This window comes from Aythya ferina (genome assembly GCF_964211825.1).
Source record: "Aythya ferina genome assembly, chromosome: 3".
NCBI classification, from domain to species: domain Eukaryota; kingdom Metazoa; phylum Chordata; class Aves; order Anseriformes; family Anatidae; genus Aythya; species Aythya ferina.
Window position 1 is genome coordinate 77,979,721 of NC_140298.1, and position 20,529 is coordinate 78,000,249.

The 20,529-nt window shown below is 36.1% G+C and overlaps 1 protein-coding gene across 17 annotated transcripts in view; it reads right to left on the bottom strand.

Annotated features, from left to right (window-relative positions):
- The window catches only part of TRDN (triadin), a 243,505-nt gene extending 230,491 nt beyond the window's left edge, over positions 1–13,014 (bottom strand). For 11 of the 17 annotated variants that reach the window (XM_084515250.1, XM_084515244.1, XM_084515241.1 and 8 more), the window contains exon 1: positions 5,012–5,512. In XM_084515250.1, coding sequence (XP_084371376.1) covers positions 5,012–5,033 — 22 coding nt within the window. In that variant the 5' untranslated portion in view covers positions 5,034–5,512. Of the gene's footprint in view, positions 1–5,011; positions 5,514–12,894 lie in introns of those variants that run through there. The other 6 variants (XM_084515255.1, XM_084515248.1, XM_084515247.1 and 3 more) reach the window with 4 other exon arrangements.
- Between the last annotated feature and the right edge of the window lie 7,515 nt (positions 13,015–20,529).

A 20,529-nucleotide genomic window follows, 5' to 3' on the forward strand; every position in this document is an offset into this window, starting at 1 on the left:
TAATTGAATTCCAACTTCCATCATAATGAAGCTTGATGGATATCACAAGTAAAAATAAAACCATTATTTAGGAAGAAAGAAATTCAACATTTTCTATCATTAAAACAAACAAACAAACAAACAAACAAAAAAGTAAAGATTAAGAACATGGTTAAATGTCTCCTTAAGTATAGATCTGTTTAATAGATAAATATTTATGTTCTCTTTCCCTCTAAGAGTAAAAGGCACAGAGTTATGAGAAAAGCTGTATAGAGTGACCAGAACTAGTAATCTAGGAATCAGTCTCTGTTTTCCATTCTTTATTCCTGGACAACATATGAAAAAATAAGATTAAAATTGCTGTTTTCAAAACCAGGTTTCTTGTTTGCTGATTTAAATCACGATTAAAATTGGTGATTTAAAAGGTTTTTCAATCATTGTGATTTAAAACAATCCACCCTTTATTGCTTTAAATATCTTTTAAGCTGGTAAAATGAGCACTAGTTCAATCTGCTTAAACAGAGCAGAAACCAGCCAATGTTAGCATCAAAACAAAAAGGAAAGCTTCTCCATTCCCTGACCTTCCTCAAAGGGGGCAACTCTGGTTTCTCTGTCCTCTGTGTCCTGCACTGATGCCAGACTTGCACTATGAAATGTGTTTTAACCTAAACTAACCTCTGCTTTCCAGAGCAAAGCTCAGATTTTGAAGGCTTAATTTTGGCAGAAAAAGCAGCGTGAATATTACTTGGTGTTTACATTATAGACAAAGTACTGAACACATTTAAAGACTAGATTTTTTTTTTTTTTTCCCTAGGATTAGCTACCTGATTGGCACTTCTGAGAATCTGACTGGTTCCATTTGTTTCATTTTGGAATCAGCATAAGGTACCTAAGATAAAGATATATTTGAGTTTCTCTGTACCAAGTAAGCACGCATGGATATTGTGCCTAACAATGCCCACTAATTATTAAACCCAATATTTAGGTTAAAAATTTGTTCACATTTGTGTTTGACTCAGCAGACTACAAGAATGTACCCTGGCTGTAAGCCAAACCAACCAGCTCAGGAGTCCATGACATAGGCAGGGAGAAATCTAAGTTTTGTAGAATTTTAATGAGAATTTATAACTTCAGTTACCACAGAAGTTTTACTTTTTTTTACAGGCTTTCCTGGATTTCATGACTTTTTGTTTCCAGCTGTTGAGTTTACCTGGTTCTTTTGAGAGAGAGGAGACTGACTTCTTCAAAAAAAATCATTGCCAAAATTGTCCATTTTTCCTTCACCACCAGCAAAAGGTATGCTATCTGCTTCCTCATCAACACTTGAAGCCAGAAAAAAGGTGATACCTTTTGATACTGGAAATTCTCTTATTAGAAATAAATTCTATAGAAATCTCCTAACACAATGATTAACTAACAGTCTAACCAAAGACTAGGAAAAACCTCACCTGACTTTAGCCATTAAAATGAATAATCTAGCCTAATTTATTCATGTTGGCTCTTTTTGTAGTCAGCAGTAATTCATTAATTACCATGAGAAACACCTATCTCCCTCTTGCTGGTACTGTGACTTTGCTAAACTTTTTACCTACTGAAGACTGCTGTTAGCTTCTGGCCATTGCACTCATGAAGTCTTTATGATTTTACCCTCTGGCTCTTGTGTGTTATTTCTCATACATTATCAGGTTTCATGCATATTAATCATCGAGCATACAGATCATATTAAATCTGCCTTTTGAAACATTTTACATCTTTAAACTTTCCATAGATATCAAACAGCTGGAGAAAAGAACTGAAATCCAGAAGCTAATTTGGAGTTTGTCACTGATGAGCTGCATGTAGCCTCAGGGCTTGCCTGTTTCCTCGCAGCCTGCTCCAAGAAAGAGGAAATGCTTAGTTGCATAGCTCTCAGCAACAAAATAAGGACCAAACTGTGACTCATTGTCACATTTCTGTTCGATGTGTGCTTCTCTCTTGCTCCACTGGGGAAATAAGTTGTGGCAGACAAACAGCTGGCAGAGAAACCTTGTCTTTCTGCTCTTCTCACCTCCCTGTATTAGATCAGTGCACAGTCTCCGGTGCATTGCAGCAGGTAGTGGCTCTGCATGCTTCTAAGTCTCTGCTCATTCTTCTGTGCGTGGGAGAATAAAATGCCAGGGGACAGCCATCAGCCTTGCTCTGTGACCTGCTGTAGATTGGGCTAGAAAGGACCAATTATAAGGCAGCTGCTGCAGCTATTGTGCACATACAGATTAAGCTGTACATTGGTAGAAGCCATTTCTCAGAGATGCCAGGTTTTTGTATTCATATTTCAGTGGTGGCAGGTCTAACTGCATGTGCCATGGGGTCCAGTCCAATCCTTATGTTCATAAACACAGCAGAGTAGAATAGTTAAGATACATGTGGCTTTCTAGGCAAGCTCTTAAGTGGTCATGGCAAAGTTCCTGACATTTACAGAATTCTCAGTAGCAGCCAAAATAATAGTAGTAAATAAATTTCCTGAGAGTGTTGCAAAGTCAAAGTACTTACTAACACTACTGAGCTTTCTTCTGTATACTGTTTTAAGGATTTCCACATTTTAATAGTGCAATTCCGTGGTTGCAGTTACATGTAACATGAGGTTGCTGAAGATAATCCTTTGGAATCTTCTCCTAAATTTTTACCAGCAGGAGACCTAGGTCCTGCCAGCTTTCTCAGGACATTTATAAACTGCTGTCCTCACATATCTCCTTATGCGACTTTCAATTCAAATAGTCATTGCTTGGTGGCTATATTTTAAAACTCTTTTGTGTTATTGTCATTATAGTGATACTGACCTGAAAGAGCACCCCATCAGATCCATGCATCTGCCTACCATAGAACATGGTATTGTTGTGGGTTGTCAGAATAAGATTCCTGAGATGTGCAGCAAAGGTATAAGTCTGCCATGGCTAGACCATCCCCCTAAACCAGCAGCCATGTTGAGCCATGTCGCTGCCATGCCATGCTGTTCTCATGTCAGCATCTTGGTGTGGTACCCTGGGGGGCAAAGAGCCTGTCACTCTAGCTGAGATGTTGCTGACAGCATAAAAAAAAATAAGAATACAGACAACGTGGAACAAGCAGTTTAAACCTAGTAAAGTCATTAAGATCTCTGCAAATTATAGACTGGAATGTAGCATGAAAATAAATAACTAAATAGATAAATAAATAAATAAATAAGGCATTGTATGAAGCAAGATGAATTTTAATTTTAATTTATTTTTATTTGTCCAAACCATAAGTTGCTGAAGTTTAGACCTGAACTTTTAGACTGCCTTCTGATTGCCAGCAGTAGCCCCAGAGGAAAATAAACTGCAGTGAAACATTAGCCCCAGGCTAATTCTTAGTTTTCTGCCATGAGTAAAATTTCCATCTCATGGATCAAGTTTAAAAATCATCCAGTCAAAGTAAGTCCAAATATATATAAAAAAAAATAAAAATAAAATAAAAAAAATAAAAACCATTCTTTGGTTAATTTACCTGTCCTGCTGAAGGTCAGGTACTGTGGAACTGACTGATGCCCCTTGTCACTTGAACTCTACTGCTTTACACAGACAAAAACAAAACAGACACACACTGCAATAGCCAAGAAGCACCTGTAAGCACTGTAAAAACGTTTTCAGACCCTGTGTTTTATCTTTATTTTAGGGGCCTTTTATCTTCTTTCTCTGATTAGCTAAAGGATTGAAAAGTTAGTTACAGACTGAAAAGTTTTTTATGTTTCCTATTAATTTCAAACAAAAAATCTTGATATTTTTTGCTTTGTTTCACCTGAAGTACCTCATAAGTATTTCCATACCACTCCTCTAACACTGAAGTTGTTAATGAACACATTTTGGAAAGCAAATACAATTTCACAGATATCCTGGTAACACCTACAAAGTAACCAATGTTTCCAACATATCTTTTTAAGGTTATCCGAATAAACTAGTGCTACCATTCAGATTAGGGCTGTCATGCTGACCCACCTGTTTTGGCAGTATTTGCAGCCAGAAACTGTTTATAGATCCATTCAATTGGTTACCATAAAAACATCCCTGCATTATCTCCTTGCTGTGGTTAACCAGATATCAGGCAAGAATTGTGCAGTTTGGAATAGTCTAAACATGAATCATTTAGAAGTTAATTCGGTTCACTCTCTAATATTGTTTAATGCACATCCTCTTACAAATATTAGTAAAAAAAAATGGAAGATGAAAAGTACAACTTTCATACACTGAAATGCACATAAACTTGACAAGTAGAACAAAAATAACTCTAAGAAGAGTGTTTTAAAATCCTTTAGATTTTGTTTGTTTATTTTAATTATTTAATTATTAAATAGTTAATAGATAAATATAATAGATTAAATAGATAAATAGCGGAGTAATTTACACTCGGGAAAAATTAAAAAAGGAATGAAATTCAACTAAAAAAATCAATATTAAAGAAGGTTGCATTTTAAATATAGACCCTGTCTCATTGTAGTTGATAAAATATTGCTACACATCTAAAATGTTATTTAAATATGAATGGTCAGGAAATATTAAAGTGCATGAAATATTCATATTTTTGGATATACATTTACTGGTTAATACAATTCACTTTCATTCTTTCATGACTAGTTCAAGCATACTTATTTCAACACAAATTTCACCAACTCTTTTAGAAGTTTACTTGAATAAGGGTAGGGTGGAAACACCTGGCATTCAGGCTTTCCCCCTTCTTGTACAACTCCAATGGAGCTGCTCTGCATATGAGACTAATGCTATTTTTAGAGGCGCACAGAGATTTTGCTTCTGTAACTGGTAAAAACTTTGAGTACAGGACTGAAAAAGGGGAAAAAGAAAAAAAAAAAGAAAAAAAAAAAAGACGTGAAAGAAAAGAAAACAAACCAATAAACAGATTAAATGATCCCAGAGTGAACCTGTTGTATTCTACGAACAATAAATCATATTGACACACCAGCTCAATTACACTGTCAAAGTACATATCATTTTTGGTTAATTATATTCAAAAATAGTTACTGTACCTTCTGCTGCAGTCTCAGCCATGATGATGATGATGGTAAGAATCACTCTGTTAAAAAGGTCAATATGTACTCTGGCAGATTAGATAATACTTCTGGGTTTCTGGATTTTACAGGAGCTTCAGAATGAGCACGAGGGAGGTCCTCTGCTTTTTCTAATTTTGTTCCTTCTTCTTTTGTGCCCCTCTGAACTTTCTCTTTCCTCTGGAGACTCCTGCCCTCCCCAGGCAACCTCAGGCCTTCCAGAGGCAATACTTAAAGCTCAGTCTAAAGTATCAGCTTCTAATAAAAATAGCCATGCCTCACAGTTAGTCTTCAGCATGTTTTCTCTAATATCCTAAGAACCATGCACATGACAAACACAAAATAAAAAGAACCATTTCTAATCAGGACAGGAAGGCATAGAAGGGCAGCAAAAAGCAAAAGAACAGGGAAAAAGCTGTTTAACGCTCCTGCAGCCTTGCTAACATAATTACAGTTCTTTGGGGGGGGGTATGTCAGGAAACATGAAATATAGAGTTCAAAGAAACCTTATCCACCCTAGCTCAACTTTATTCTTAGCTCACTTAGTGCTTAGCACATTCTTCCTGGCCTTATTTGGTTTGGGGAAGGTCCTATGAAGCTTACTGCTGCCTAAGGGGGAGGGTAAATTTAGGTGATTTTCTACACTTTGATTCTTAGTCACAGTCACAGAGCCAATAAAGACACTACTTTAAACTTATGAAATTGGTAACTTTTCTGTTTTTCGGTTTTTGGACCTCTCTTGATTTGCTGTCATCATTATGTGCATACCTGTGAAATTCATCTAAGTATCACAGAACAACATCGAGAGTATAAATAGCTTATATGCTGCAAATTCATTAAGGTAATATGCAAAAGTATTAAACAGGATAGATTTTTCAGAGGTCTGATTCAGAGAAAATATTACAATCACAGATTTTCTGAACTAAATTCAAGCAAGTTTTTATAACGCTGAAAATAAATAGACTTTTAAAAACAATTTAATGGAATACAATATTAACAATTTAAATAAGAATAGTTAAAAAACAAAAACAAAAACAAAAAACAATATATTCATTGCATTGCTTACAATTTCACAGCTGTGAAATTATGTATGTGGGCAAGAGCTTGAAAGTGAAATTAGCAGAAAAATAACCTCAAGCCAGCATGCCTCTACATAAATGTCATAGTCACATGAAATCAGAAACCATCTTAAACAGTTCTTACTAGGAACCTATAGTCAGCTCTTCTTTGCTACACGGGCTGGCATTTGCACTTCTCATCTTCCCACCAGGAGATATAAGCACCTGGCTCTGTGGCAAAATATAAGGAAAGGAATCTGTTTATCCAGTGCACAAGATGCAGAAGTGAAGGCACACTGAACTGAACAGAGGTTTACAGTCATCATCGGGATTTTTTCTTCCTTTTGCTCTGAAACGCTTCAGAGTTGTCACGTGTCTGAAAATGTTAGTCATTTGCTAGACAAAGTTTAGAGTCACTGCTCTATCCTTTTTCTTCTTCAGCTCTCCTGGCCACATTTTTTTACACAAAGTTTTGATTACTTGATGCCTGCTATTCAGTGCTTTTGTCATCATCCTCCTCGTCCTCCCTTACTGCTTAGACTGTCTTAGACTGTCCTTCAGAAAATCCTCCTCACTAAGGCTGATGAAAAGATTCTAGACAACAACATATTCCTTCAAAAAGTGTTTTTTTTTTTTTTCTTTTTATGAACACCTAAATGTTCTGTGTTTTTTTTTTTTTTTCTTTTTATGAACACCTAAATGTTCTGTGGAATCACATTCACATCACCAGAACAGCAACCCACAGTAGTTCAGTGGTTAGTAAAGTGTACTAGGATACATGGCATAGGAGCAAAGACCTTGTCATTCTTAATTATTTCTCTTTCTTCTGCTGGAGCAGTTCCATTTTACATGAACAATTAAATATTTTGGATCACTTGTATTTCGACAGATATACTACTTGCATGAGATGTGAAGAATATTTCCTCAGCTGAATACACCAAGCACAGAGCTAATTGATTATTCAATTGATCATGATTGAGAAGCTATTGTTAATTTAGGATTGCTTCCACTTGTATTACCATTCAAATGAAATAAAATAATAAAGGCTCAGTTAGGGTATGCAAGAAGAGAGAACTGGGGAAAATGTTCATACTGAATTTTGTCTTTGTTTTATGTAACAAGATCCTGAGAATGTGGAATATATCCAGGCATATACACTTTGTACAACTGCATATGTTATCTGTCCCTCACTGATTCCATTTCAGCTTCTACCACCTGCCCTCTCGCCTCCATGCCTTACTTCCTTTGCTGCTATTTTTTGCTCACCTCTCAATCATAAGCTGATATTCTCAAACCAAAATATAAGAGCAGAGGAAGTGAGAGAATCCAGCTGGAAATCAATTTTACACAACATCAGCCCAGTGGTCAGAAAGAGAACTGCTTGGATGAAAAACATTCACTCTGGAAGCAGGCTAAAGCTGTCATATGCACAAAAGTATAGCTCTCGGCAATAGTATTGGAAAATATATGATTGCTGCCTCTAAGGGGATCAAAGTCAAGGAAGCTGGGTGTCATATTTATTGGAGATAATGACTGTATTAATAATCTCCAATAAATACAACACTGGAAAAAAAAAAGAAAAAGAAAAAACAAACAAACAAACACAGAATGAATGTAAATAAAGTTCTGGTTTTGTGTGTGACATGAACCATGGACATCACCATCTGAAAATTATAGAAAAAATTGTATTTCTTCTTTTTCTTCTTTAGGAAGCTGAACAAGAGAAATCCTCAAAATTAAGCTTAGGAGTTGTTAAAAATTTTGTTAAGATCTGAAGTTTAGCTCAAGTTTAGGAGTTTCTTCTATGCTAATCTGTGAAATCCACATTATGCAGAAGCACAGCAAAAAGTCTGTATAACTTTTCATCACACAAAGAAAAGGTTAATTACCTGACCTAGCCTACATATTGAACCTGACCTAAACCTGCATAACTCGATATGACATCTCCTTTTGTAAAATACTCTTTCTCCCTCCTTGTTCAAATTTTAAACCATTTTTAAACAAAAATGGAAAATATGAAACTACTTTATTTCTTAAAGGTAATATCCAAACCTGGAATCACACAATTTCTCCTTATTTTCTTCCTTTCATGTCTCAGGCACAAGAAGAAAATGCTCTTGGCCCAAGTTATCCATAGGTACTCCCTCACAGAGGCTACACGGTAAAAGAACTGTCCCAGGGTCAGGTCTCAGGTTCAGTGGTGATGGAGGGATGTTATAACAGCAGGTTATTCATCTCATGAGATTTGTGCAAAACTCAAGTCCATGTCAAAGAAAATAAAAGGAAGCTTCTGTTTATAGCTGCCTGGGTAGAGAAAAAAATAACACTTATGAGCAGGGGAGAAGTAAGAGAAGTATGCTGCCACAGATGTCTGCCACTTGTCTTGATCTCAGATAATGTACATTTCAGTGAGAGTCCTAACTAAAGAATCAAAGAAAATCAGTATTTTTTTTTTTTTTTTTTTTTTGGAATAGTCCGAGGTTTACTACTTCACAGATTCATTCTTTTAGATGAATTACAGAATCAGAAAAATACTTAATAACCTAGGTTGGAAAAAGTTGTGTTGTTCATATAGTCAAAGTAGCAGATGATTCCTGGGTTGCCACACTGATATTATTACAAAGGGAATAGAGGAAGACAATACATCACATTGAATTAGGGAATGATGAGAGGAGACTTTCATACTGATTCAGGGAAGCATTTGAGAAACAGTAAACCTCAAAAAGAAAATGCAGAACAATATTTGAGTTTGTCTTCTAATACACTACTGAGGAATTCTCAGAGTTCAGTCCTAAAAAATCAAACCAAGAAAAAAAAAAAAAAAAGATTTTATATCTCAGTGCACGTTTAGTAACACAGCAGGGTCAAGGAAAGGATACTTAACCTTACTTCCCATATATCTCGTATCTGATAAATCCTGATAGCATGTTGTTATCAGAAATATTCAGCAATCAACTGATAAGAACTAAATATAGGATGAAAGTATAAAGCTAGGGAGAGGGTGAATGGTACCAAATCTGGTGAATAGTGTAGACAAATGCAGAAGCAAATAGAGGATTCAAGTGTTACTAATACTAATACTAATGCTAAGTGTTACTAAATACTAATATTTGTTCGGCACATCAGCTGTTTTTGTTGTTTTGTGTTTTGCTGTTTTATTTTGTTTGTTTTATTTAAGAATCCTGTTACTTACGGGTGAGACTTTCTTTCATCTCTGGTGGTAAGACCCTGTGTTTTTCAGTGTGAATAGGAGCACAAATTCAGATTCTGATGCTCTTGAATTCCTGATCAGATGTAGTTGTTACCTTATATGGACTGTTAGCAAAATTCTGAAATAACTGTTTTCCTTTCATGAATAGCCGTTACTAGATTTTTGGAATCAAGATGACCAAATTAGACTTATTTTGAATATGCTAAAGTACACCCAAAGTACAGACACAGAAAAAAAAATAAGATTTAGATATGACATCTGATATAGATTAAATCTGGCCACATGTTTAAACATTATCGTAAATCATAAAATTTAAACAATCTGATAAATCAGTTTGCATCATTTTTCAATGAGAAAGTTGCATACATAGTACCTTTAAACAATTCCTTCTTTAATGTGTAGGAGACAATTACTTGAACTCTGTGGTAGACCTGTCCTACATTTAATTTGAACTACTGACAGATAAATGCAGAACACTTATGAAGCCCTGTCTCTGTAGGCAGAATAATCTGGATTGAAATCATCCTTTGGTGGGGGACAGCTGGCAAACACCCTGGAGTCACATCACCTTGGCGCTCCAAGCTCATTAAGAGACATTTCATAGAGACATTTCATAGGTTTCACAGAAAGAAATTTCTCCAAAGCAACATGGTAGAAAGTCAGCAGGTACAGACTAAAATATCTGTGATGCTGAGTATTCTGCTTCAACATAGACAATACTCCCAATTTAGACATTATACTACAAAATCACTGATATCTACAAAAAACTTCAGTCTGTGTGTGTGATTGAATACTGAACCATTTCTAACATCCAAAAGGGCCCACCATTTATAAAACTGCTTGAATATTACAAAACGAATATTGTAATATAATAATGTAACAACAAGAAGGAAACAAGAATATTACAAGATATTGGTCTAAGAAGAGAGACAGTGGAGGGAAATTAGGCTAAAGTAGCCATCCTCATTTAGGAGTGTGTTTTCAGTTTTCTTTGTTCTGGCTGCACTGTGTTACTATGAGCTAAGTTCAGGGAGGGCATCTATTCAGCATGTCAACGTAGATGCATTTGGATGAACATTAGCACTTTGTCTTTTCCTTTAATCTACTTTATTATTTCTATTCTTAATGAGTATGATGTTATAACAATAGTTGCGGCTTTATTTCTGCATCTTGGAAATTTTCTTAGAAAAAACTATTTATTTTCTTAGAAAAAATATCTAAGAAGGCATACCTGACCCTTTTCAAGATGCTAAAACAAAATGCCACTTTAAAGGTATTTTTCTTCAGGAAAAGCTACATCCAAGGTTAATTGTATTAAGAACACAGCAGTAGCCAACAAGTTAATAGAGATGTGGGTTGGCTCTATCATGAGATGAATTACTTCAGACAGAAATGTTGAATGACAACTGTTCTAATATTCTAATGAGCTTGGTGTACTTCCTGGTCAAAAATACTCTTTTGGAGAAAGATGACTGCATGCCTTCTGATTTTTCTTTTCTTTTCTTTTCCTTTCTTTTCTTTTCCTTTCTTTTCTTTTCCTTTCTTTTCTTTTCCTTTCTTTTCCTTTCTTTTCCTTTCTTTTCTTTTCTTTTCTTTTCTTTTCTTTTCTTTTCTTTTCTTTTCTTTTCTTTTCTTTTCTTTTCTTTTCTTCTCTTCTCTTCTCTTCTCTTCTCTTCTCTTCTCTTCTCTTCTCTTCTCTTCTCTTCTCTTCTCTTCTCTTCTCTTCTCTTCTCTTCTCTTCTTTTCTTTTCTTTTCTTTTCTTTTCTTTTCTTTTCTTTTCTTTTCTTTTCTTTTCTTTTCTTTTCTTTTCTTTCCTTTCCTTTCCTTTCCTTTCCTTTCCTTTCCTTTCCTTTCCCTTCCTTTCCTTTCCTTTCCTTTCCTTTCCTTTCCTTTCCTTTATTTTCTTTATTTTTTTCTTTATTTATTTTCCTTTATTTTCTTTAATTTTTAAATAACTGCTTTTTCAAATTTTTGTTTAAAAGCAAGTTGTTTTGTTTAAAAGCAAAACTAGAGCTCCAAGTATCTTCACTAATATCAACCTTATCAGGGTTGCTCAAAACTATTTGCTCAGTCTGACCTCCACAACCAATGGGCAATATCATCTTATTTTCATGTAGTGACTTCCTCTTCTGATTGTTTTATGTTGTTTGCTGTGTTATGTTATGTTGTTATGTTATATACTGCACATTCTCAGACAAACAGACTTGAATAGACTCCCCTCAGCCACATTAGCAAAGGATTCACCTCATAAATAACTCTAGTCAAAATCTCAGGACCATCTGGATTTTAGTTCTTTCCTATCTCTTCTGAGAGGAGACACTGAAGATCTTAGTGCAGTGAATAAGAACAAACTTGCAGGCTAAGCACTGAAATAAAACAGCAGTGTGGTAATCTGCCCAGACAATAGTATATATTTCTTAGTACTCTCCTGCAAAGAAGGACTTCTTCTCCAGGATGTCCCCCCTATGTCTGATACAGATTATATGTCCGTAAGATTGTATGATTGAAAAATTGTAAGAGTATCCTGCAGACAGTATGTGTCTCCTGTGCTTTTATTTACCACATTTTTTTCTGCTATTCCAAAGTCATTGTTTTCCTTGGGATAGCAGAACCTGGTTGAGCTGTGCATTTCCACAGATAGGATAGATATACGCTCCTGGCAGTGGATTGACAACTATGTCCAACTGAAAATAATTATTTGACTCCTGAAATGTGAAAGGCTGCTGCTGGGTTTAACGTTTTGTGTGCCTCAAAGACAGTCCCCCCACGCAGCAGTACAAAAACCTGTGATGCAAAATACTCAAGGAATACTGGCATCTGTTATTTGTCACAAGTATGCAGAGAGGTGAATAAAGAAGAAAGGAGAACAAAATATAAAAAAAATTTTTGGCAATTATCAGCCATAGGAAAGAAATTGCCTGACATCAACCAGATTTATGAAAATGTTGTATTTTAAAGGAAAAATATGTTTGTTTCAACAATAGCTATAATTTATTTTGTGTTTCTTCTTTCTCCCTCATTCAAGCTACAATATTGGGCAGATCAAAGTCAGAATTGCAGATGAAGAACCCATTTCATTATTATTATTATAATTATTTAAAAAGAAAATCAAAACAGGGAGCTTCTCCATTAGGCAATTTAGCCTCTTTACAGAGTATGATTAGAAGATATGAATTAGTAAATTCAACCTTGTCAGTGCTGTCAGCTGCAACTACATTGAAAAAAATTATGTCTAAAAAATACAGGTTCTTTTAAAAGGGGAAATAAGCAATAATGTTTTTACCCCTCATCATAGCAGATACATACTAATTTTCCTTGAATAGTATGTCACCATTTGTTACTGTCAATCACAAGAGATTCCTGTCCAAGCTCCAACATATGTCCAAAGTCAACTTTCTAATGTGATTTGTATAGAATATTTGTTTGTAAAGCAGATACCAAATAGAATTGCTGTATCTACCTTGCTCCTCCCCCTGCTTCCCTGAAATAGTAGAAAAGGACAGACTGAATACAGAGGAATGCAATGATCCAAAAGGGACAATCAAACCATTTCTCTTTCCAAATGCAGTTTAAATGTAAATAAAAGTATTACCCCAGAGACACAGAGCAGAAGGTCCTCAGCTGCGTCCCCAGGTCTCAGACAGCAAGGCAAGGACACTGGGGACTTTTGGAAGCTCCCAACTGCATTCCCAGGGCCTGAGGAAATTGTGGGCTACCCTGGTACAGCTGGCACAGGCTGCAGCTGCCAAGGAGCTGCTGGCAGCTGGTCCCTGCAGGGTGAAGTGCCACCCTAAAACAGCCCAGACAGGGATAGTTTCTCCATAAAGGGGATTTGGCCTCCAGTATATAGGTTTCCACTTCAGATCATTTTATGGCTCTTGGAAATAATTATATATATACTTGTGGACTTTAAATTCATAGACATTATTTGAAATAAGCATTTGGCCATAAAATCCCATTTTGGATCCCTGGCATCCTAAAGATTTTTCCCTCTGACCAGCTGCTGTTCCTTTGACTTCCTGGGTTACCAGGACATATGCTCTTCTGTGTGCCTGGTGAAAGTTTTTGTGAAACAACCATAGCCTGGATCTTCAAATTCCACTCCATCTCACAGTGCTGTCTGATGACGAAGAAGGAGAGGCTGTGTTTCTTGTTACTTAGGTAACAGACAATTGAGAGGGAAGGTGTTTTTTTGTTTGTTTTAGAGAGTGAAAGTAACTAGGGTTTTACTTACTTTCTGCAGAAGGCAGATGTAACAGTACTCTTATTTACTACATTGAAGAGTAACAACAAAAAATATTTTCTCTTCTACAGCCAAGAAACAGAGCATGACGGGTGAGGAAAGCAACCCTCTGCTCCAGCTGCAGTAGCAACAACAGCAACACATCAAAAGCACAAAAGCAGGACCAAAAGAACAACTAACCAGCACGTGCACTTCTCACACATCACCAAACTCAAGCTGGTGTTCACAATCCCATTTATGTCCACCATAATGCAAAGACCTGCCCAATTGAAATTTGGATGCTGTGCAGTCCTGGGGGAGGTAAGGCAGAGAGGCAGAAGACATCAGGCAGTGGGAGGTGCATGACACAAGCAGCAATACAGTCCCATTCCCCCTCCTTGGCTGCCTGACTTACAGACCTGCTCTGAAAACGGCATGACTTTACTCTCTTAACACCATTTGCCAAATGGGTCCTTCCAACCCCACTCTCCCCATCAGTACATTTGTTTTCTGCTCAACACCTTTTGTTTTTGTTGAGCAAAAAAATACATTTGTTTTTTTGCTCAACACCTGCTGACCAACACCTAGCCAGACCTCAAGCAATGTCCCTTCCACCTTGGCCAGCCATATTAACTGTTCAGCACAGCGCCACATGGTGTGGGACATCCCTTTGGGCAGCCTGGGCCAGCTGTCCTGGCCACGTCCCCTCTCAGCTCCTGGAGCCCCCAGCCTCCTTGCTGGCTGGGCAGCACCAGGAGCAGGAAAGACCTTGGCTCTGTGAGCATTGCTTGGCAGTGACTGAAACATCTCCCTGGTATCAGCATTGTTCTCACCCTAAGTCCAAAATGCAGCACCATACAGCTACTAGGAAAATAAATAAATAAATAAATAAATATTTATATATCAGACGAAACCAGTGCACTTCATTAAAAAGAAACTTTCATTTGATACAGAAGTTCCCTGCCTGTTACCAGGAAAGGCTACTTTCCTGGCAGACTGGCAGACTAAACTGGCAGACTAAATACTCAGTCTTTTTAAATCACTTGGAGAAACCTTCTCAGCTCTTCTACTCCATACTAACACCAGTCACCCAGGAAACAAATTTACTCATGTTATTTTCTTCATAAGAAACTTACGTCAACTCACATTAGGAGGAGAACAAAAGATCTTTTGGCTTGTCTGGCCATGCAAGTTGTATCAACTCTTTCATTTGAATCAAAAGGAGTTGAAGATTGGGTACTTAAAACTGGTGTTCCTGAAGTAAACTCATGTTTTGAATATATATATATATACTTTAATCTCTCTTTATTTTCTCTTTTTTTTCCCCTGTTGTTTTTTTTTCCTTTTTTTTTTTCCTTCCCCCTCCCCCCCCAGAGGTCAACCGCACAACCTGTCACTCTTAAGTACAAGGCAGTTGAGAGATATTAATATACTCTTGAATTATTTAAAAGATATGACTAATGCTTCATGGGCCATAAGACTGTTATCTGCAAAAATAACATCTGTGTCAGTCATTGCTGGACAGTTAGGATTTCATCACCAGCATTTATTGGTATTTCTGAGTCTTAAGTGCAAAGGATTCCTCCAGATTACTAGATCTCCACCTTCAGGTGTAAAACCCAATTTACAAATTACTTCACAATGTTCCTTTTGATCAGGGATGAATAAGCAAAGGCATGTGAGCTCCTTCCTGAATAGAATCTCATATAAATAGATCAAAAATATTTCAGAAAGATTTCTGACGAACTATTTATTTTAACCACCACACACTGTGGTGTGGATAAGTTAGCCAGTCTGGCACAATGTAAGTCCTTTCAAGAAGGCAGAAATTGATCTTACAAAATTTTAACTGGAGTCCTTAAGAAAAGCAATATCTAATGCTCAAGGAACTAAACTGCATACAATCTGCTACCTAAAAAAAAACTTATGCTGTGTCACTGCTGTGGCAGTGGTAATGTGACCAGGTACATCTAAAATACGGTCTTCACTTGTACACCAGCATTGAATCATCACTGGAGGAAAAATAAAAGTCATTATAAACAATGAAAAACAAATTTTAGTTCCTTCATTTATGGCACACTGTGTCCCTGTCCCATGATATGTGTGTGATGTTACATGAAGAATACTTGGCTATGAAAATTATTTCGGGTAATTATCCAGCTCTGTTTGAAGAAGGAGTTCATGAAGGAACGTGTTTTCCTATTCTGCTGCTTCCTCAATGAAACAGTACCAGCACAGTAAATCATGCACTCCATTAAAAGCATAGTTGTCTGAGTGATTAATCAGACAAAAGTCATGCATGATGTAAAAATAATATTTTGAAGAAAGCAGTTCACTTCCTCCTACAGCATGGACTGAAGAAGCTTTATATCACCTGTTGCTCATGCATTACTTGAGAGGTCCTGCACTAAAGAATCTCTTGCTCTTGCTCATCCAACCCAATCAGTTAGAGCCTAATTTTCTGGTTGTCAAAGATCTCAGTTAAAGCAAGTGAGAACTGCTAGAAATTGAAAAACAAAATGCAGATCATGTACTTGCATTGCATTTATACTTGCATTGCATATGAAATAAATAATTGTAAATGTAAGAATTTAATTGAAAGCATAACTATATGATTATACCGCCAATATTATTTTTAGTTATTATTATTATTTTTTTTTTCAGTCAGTTCACTAAATGTCTTTCAGTAAACACAAAAAATAGCAAATTGAGTTAGGTTATGGAAGGAATACATGAATGAATGAATAAATAGTAGTCACACATTTTAAAGGTCGTCCTTTTTTATTTAGTATTCTTAATGTAAAAGGACATATAATATTTCTATTACATTTATATGTAAACCTTCCTGTCCTTTTTTGTTAATGCTAGAATATTCTTATTGTACATGCCACAAAATTGAATTTTATTTCCATAACTGTGTCAGGACGTTGGTTCTCAGATTTCAGTTTCATTTTGTAAATTTCGTGAATAGTTTGTTTTACACTTCTCTGGACCATTACAAATATACTGTACAAAGTCATATAGTTCATCAATAGAATGTTAGCTAGTAGACTGACAGAGTGTCAGCCCTGTAGCTAAACATTGTTACTGATATGAAGAAAATGAACATTAGTGTGCAAAATACCCCACCCTTCCCCCTTATATTTCCAGAGATTTTTTAAGATTAATTTTGCACAGTAATTCTGTACTAAACATTTTTTTTTAATGTTTATTTTTAATTTAGGGCTTGGCTAGATGTCCATGTGTTTCATGTAGCCACTGTATAAGCGTTTGGTTACTGTACATCCACAAGTGAAGTGTTACTTTGCTTCAGCTCTGCCTAAACATCTAGTTGGAGCTTTTGATAATGCATGCTGTTAAATTATGAGCTGGGAGGACTCAAACATTTCTGCTGGCACTTTCAGTATGCATTCTGAGGGACATTGTCTTGTGATGACTGGCTAGTTATGTAGGATTCTAGCTATGTCAATCATAAAAGTCAAAATACTGGGAAATTTTGGGAGTCAAGAGTTTGGTCAGTAGTCATCTCACTACCTAGAATTGAGCTCTTGCTCTTGCTCATCCAACTCAACCAGTTAGAGCCTAATTCCTCCTAATCACCAGAGGAGTGATTTGACACATATACACCTTTGGGACAAGCAGTAAACTGATCTGGGTATGTCAAACAGTTTACAAATGAAAAGTTCTTATCCAACTGCATTCCCATGAGCTGATTTGAGATTTGTTTTTTTCTTGTGCTTTCAGATTAGACATCAATTTATGTCCACATTTTTAAGGAAGAGGTCAAGTACCTTGTTTGAATGCATCTCATTTAGTTAGGCTGTTTTGCCAAAGGCATCTAAAATGAAACACTAAGATGTGAAATCTAAACTATTATTTTATAAACCTTTGCAAGAATCTGGAACCTAGTGTAAGAAGTTTACACCTGCAATCACCCGCTGTGTCTGTTGCTCAACACCAGAATAACATAGGGAGTACTCATCTGTCACTACTAAAAGGAAGTAAAACAGGATTATTAAATATAAGCTCACCATGAGAATTTTAAATACTTTGACATATTTTTATAAAAAATAAAACCACTTAAAAGCTATTTTTCAAGTGATTAAAATTGATTAATTCACCACTAAAAGGGTTATTTGCATATTTTTTGGGATATATAATTAACACAATGATTTGTATGAACACTTTAGTCTTGAAAGAGTTTCTAAAGGTTTTCCTTTCAAATCAAGCTGCTATTTTTACATTCAAAACCAGTAGGGCAAAATTAAATATATATATTGATTGTTCTTTATATTGTCCATAGTTATGTTTCAGAGAATAAGAGAGTGTATTTTGAGGCTGTTCAGAATGAGCCATTGGTGATAGAAATGCTGTGTCTGAGTGTTCTGACAGCTACATAATATGGTATATTGTTCCTCTACCCTAATTATATGTTATTAAAGTAGAAGAATTCCAGTGGCAATTGCAATTTTACTGGTTGTTACAACAGATGACTACTGCTCACACCTGATCACTGTTGAGAGAAAGCCCAGTGTTTTGTGGCCATTAAACTCAAAACTAAAGAACTAGATTTGGTTGTATGAGAAAGTATGTTTAGAAAGTGTGAATGCCAAAATGCAAAACCAAAAGGACATCATATATTAGTATATGTAAGACGAGAGTGGCACATATTTTTCTCTTATCATTTCTGACTTGGAAAAAGACAAAGGAACTGTGGAATTTGGAACTTCTTGTTATCCACCTATTCCTTTTAAGATAATCTAGTGTTAGAGTGTTATAGCCCTTGTGATCCTAATGGGCCAAAGTAAAATGGTAACAGAAACAAAGCACCTTCTTCACTTATTCAATCTTTAGCTGCTGTGAAACTCACACAGATTTTGAAAAAGAGAGAGAGAGGGGGAGAGGGAGTGAGAACATTCTCAGGGAGAAAAAAAAAAAAAAAAAAAAAGAGCGAAGGTATCATAGCACAGTACAGAAATACTGCCTGTCCCTATCCTTCAAAGAAATACCAAAAGAATGGCAGAAAATATGATACATGATGTGGACAGACTGATATGATTCTACTGCTGCTAGAAATTAGTCTGTAGCCAAAATGCCAGTTCTTTAGTCAGGTTTTATCAGTAAAATCCATCTACTTCACAGATTCATGTCCTGACAAATTTTGAAATGTTCTCCATAGTCTGGAAGGTCAGAAAGTCCACTGTCACTATGCTTGATGACTTTTCAGCAGAAGAATTTGCCTTTTTATTGAAAAAAACAGGCATATACATACTTGAACACAAAGATTTCCTTTAATAAATATTTATAAAACAAATTTTTTTTTTTTTTGAGAGCAAGCTAGACAGCTCTTGATATCATTATTTACTATGAATGGGAAACATATGACTTCCCATATATACAGGTTGGTGAAAAGCAATAGGTTGCTTTGTCCTACAAGATCCATCAGAACCATCAGAAGAAAGTAGTACAATTACATTACGAATGGTTGCTTAGACAGAAGATGATCAGCACAACACAGAATACCTCTACTTACATCAATAGTTAGCCTAAGCTAGAATTTTCTTGTTGGCAGAAGAGATGCCAGAATATATCAATTTCATACACTCCCTACCAGCAAAACTCCCACGGCAACATTTGCCAGATACAGGCAACACCAGCTGTAGGCCTTATTTCCCCTTGTGAATCTCCAGGTACTATTTTTTACCTCACCTGGGCAGATTTCGCATTACTTGGGTAATAACACTGTTTCAGGACCAAATACTGACATAGCTTCTTTCTGGATGAGAACAGCACCAGGTAAGAGCTGGCAGCTGCACTGCAGATATCTTTATTATTACAGTGTTCTCATAAAGAGACCATAGTTTCTTCAGAACCTGCAGAATCTCTAATAACAGTCAGAGACTGTTAACGTGAATACAAGCAAGGGCCAAGTTCACAAGCCCCAAAATACCAGTTCCTTCAGTTTCTATGGTTGTCTCTTTTTCACAAAGAAAATTATGAACCCAGTAATCCCATATGTCCTTTGAGACCTTCACTATCTTTTCACAATTACCGGCTTCTAGCTGGTTTGATAGCTTGCCTAATTTATGAGACAGATGCATCAGTGTTCCCACTCTTTTAATTTTAGAGACTCAGCACATTCACCTCCATGCTCGCTGTCATATCTCCTTAAGAAAAAAAACTCAGAATGCAAGATATGGACATCTCAATATTTGAAATTTGAACCTAAGTGGAGATTGAAATCTAAATAAAAGAGATGGACAAATGAAAATTTACATTAGAAGGAATGATTTAGCATTCTGCATCAAGTGCTGGAGCACTGATGGTCAGTGATGGGGACTAGCAAGAAAATTCCATACAAAAAGCTTGCTATAACATCACTAGTCATCGGTCCAAAGCCATGGTGGTCTTCTATCACAAAGAGTTAAATACAGTCTAGCAATGAAACATTTAACACTTTGCATATCAGGACCAAAGGAACCTATCAATCTACTGCTTTCCTTGTAAAGAGCTGAAACGTACAATTTTATAACTTTAATGTGGATGAGTAGTGCTGTTAACATATCCATGTCACACATCAGTGCCACGGATTGTTGTAGCTTTCCAACACTTGCTTGGAAAGACAGAAAAAAAATAATCATGAGTATTGTGATAAATGGAAAAATTCCCTCCAAAAATAGTCACATGGCTTTGTGCTGAATTTAAAGCCTTCTCTCACGATTGCAGATCACTAAGCACGTAGGTTAGCCACAAATCAAATTGTTCTTATGACTCTGAGCATACTGATACTGACAAAGTTCCTTTTTAAAGTTGTACTAATTATTTTGGTAGTTTACCTGTTTTGGAAATTGCTGAAGGTTTCATCTTGACATGCTTTTCTTTGCACCAAGGTAGAATGAGTTCATGAATTGATTTACTTCTGCTGAAATTTTGTCCAAAATAAAAAATATGTAATCTGTCTTTCTGTCTCTTCTTTAAATATGCACAGACCACTTGGATGAAACT